Below are 2006 nucleotides of genomic sequence, written 5' to 3'. Positions count from 1 at the left end.
GTTCCCACTAGCTTAGGCGTCTCTTCGCATTCACGGCCTAGAGGCTAGAGTACCAACCACTGTTTCAAATAGCCCGATATAGCTTCGCTATAGCATTTACAAAAGGTCTTGCGCTAAGAGATTTTAGTCCAAACAAATGAACAAACATTTTAAATAGCGCGCTATAGCTCCGCTATACCATTTGAAAGAGGTCCGGCGCTAAGATGGTTAGCGCGCTATTTAAAACTTTGGTACCAACCAGTCCCAAAAACCCCAACCATGCTGCGGCCACGCGCTCCGGCTTCCGCCGCCCACTTCGTCGCCGCCAAGCTCGCCGCCCAAGGAATCAGCGCCCATCAGGTCGATCCCCGACTACCTCAGCCGCCTCCAGCTCCTCCACCCCGACGGCGATTCCTCCGCCGACTTCGTCGCCGCCAAGCTCGCTGCCCAAGGAATCAGCACCCATCAGGTCGACCCCGACTACCTCAGCCGCCTCCAGCACCTCCACTCCGGCGGCGATTCCTCCGCCCTCGAGCACCCTGCCCGCGGCCGTCCCGGCACCCCTCCCCACGCCATCAAGTGCGAGCAGCCCGAGGATGGGGAAGCCCGAAGCGCCCCCCTCCCTCCACAGCCCCAGAAGGAGGCGACCGCCTGGTGGAGGAGAGGAAACCCCCCGCCGAGATCCCTTGGTACGAAACAGGGGAAATGGATGAGAGCTACCGTCAACTATTGCGGCACACGCACAAGGACGGTGACACTCTAGTGCTCGAGATACAGGGCGAGGTTGTGCGCTACGGGCAGGAAGCTGATGCAGAGAAGAAGGATGGGGAGGAAGCGGCTGCCCGTGCTGCTCCGGGGCAGAACGGTGGCGGCGTTAGGAAGGGGAAGGGGAAGAGGAAGGTGGGCAGGCCTGCGCTGAAGGCTCGTGTGCTTGATTCCCCTCCGCATTGGCAAAAGGTAAAATCGTTTCCATTTCCCCCCTTCAGTTAAATGCTGCCGCCTGCCTAAAGCAGAGTAAGCGCATGTTGCATACGCCTGTGCGAACAGGGTCGGAAGGAGAAGAAAGGAGGGGAACATGGTGGCAAGAAGATCAAGCTGAAGGAGGAAAAGAAGATCAAGGTGGAGGAGTTAAAAATCGTGCTAAGAAGATCAAGTATCGTGTGCGCGATTCCCCTGCGCATCGGCAGAAGGTAAAATCGTCTGCATTTCCCCTCTCCAGTTAAATGCTGCTGCCGCGTGCCTAAAGCAGAGTAAGCTCATGTTACACTTGTGCGAACGGTGGAACAGAGTAAGGGAGAGAAGGACGGAGGAGAAAATGGTGCTGAGAAGATCAAGGAGGAGGAGGATGAGGAGGACGAGAAGGTGCCAGTGATTAGCACGGGTACGCCTCCGCTGAAGGCTCGTGTTCGCGATTCCCCTGCGCATTGGCAACAGGTAAAAAAAATCGTCTCCATTTCCCCTCCAGTTAAATACTGCCTACTGCCTATAGCAGAGTAAGCGCATGGCACACCTGTGCGAACAGGGTCGGAAGGAGAAGAAAGGAGTGAAAAATGGTGCTAAGAAGATCAAGTTGGAGGATGATGAAGAGAAGCCGACGGGGGAGCTGCCTGTGGAAACACTGAATACTGTGAACAGAGAAAGGAATTCAAGATATGATGCCGAGCCTCACATTGATTCGGTGAGAATTCCCCATGCCTTTTATTTTTGCCCCCGGCATGCACTGTTGGTTAATATAGAACGAGCAAATATGTGTTTTCAGCAGTGAGGAATGAATTTTCTGTGGTTTATACTTGTGTTCGTGGGCAGATATGCCACATAAGAGGCTATTGACATGCAAGAATAGTATTATGTCTTGTACCAATGTGCCTAATTGATGTTGATGTTGATGCTTCCTATAGCAAATCTGAAAACTACAATGCTGCATTTTACAAATGTGCTGTATACTTATTAAATATGGAGAGTCATTCATTGCATAGAATGCCTGTTCACTCGGCTTATTTGCTTATTGAAATGACAAGCTCCTTAGA

General features: G+C 52.7%; 1 protein-coding gene across 1 annotated transcript in view; it reads left to right on the top strand.

Moving 5' to 3' along the window:
• The first annotated feature begins 236 nt into the window (after positions 1-236).
• The window catches only part of LOC119368077 (serine/arginine repetitive matrix protein 1-like), a 4214-nt gene continuing 2444 nt past the window's right edge, over positions 237-2006 (top strand). The window contains exons 1-4 of the mRNA XM_037633434.1: positions 237-936; positions 1027-1169; positions 1267-1413; positions 1502-1657. Coding sequence (XP_037489331.1) covers positions 259-936; positions 1027-1169; positions 1267-1351 — 906 coding nt within the window. The 5' untranslated portion in view covers positions 237-258 and the 3' untranslated portion in view covers positions 1352-1413; positions 1502-1657. The remainder of the gene's footprint in view (positions 937-1026; positions 1170-1266; positions 1414-1501; positions 1658-2006) is intronic.

The sequence above is a fragment of the Triticum dicoccoides genome, chromosome 2B (assembly GCF_002162155.2).
Source record: "Triticum dicoccoides isolate Atlit2015 ecotype Zavitan chromosome 2B, WEW_v2.0, whole genome shotgun sequence".
Classification (NCBI taxonomy): Eukaryota; Viridiplantae; Streptophyta; class Magnoliopsida; order Poales; family Poaceae; genus Triticum; species Triticum dicoccoides.
Note: the sequence above shows the minus strand (reverse complement) of the source record. Positions and strands in the feature narration are given on the sequence as shown.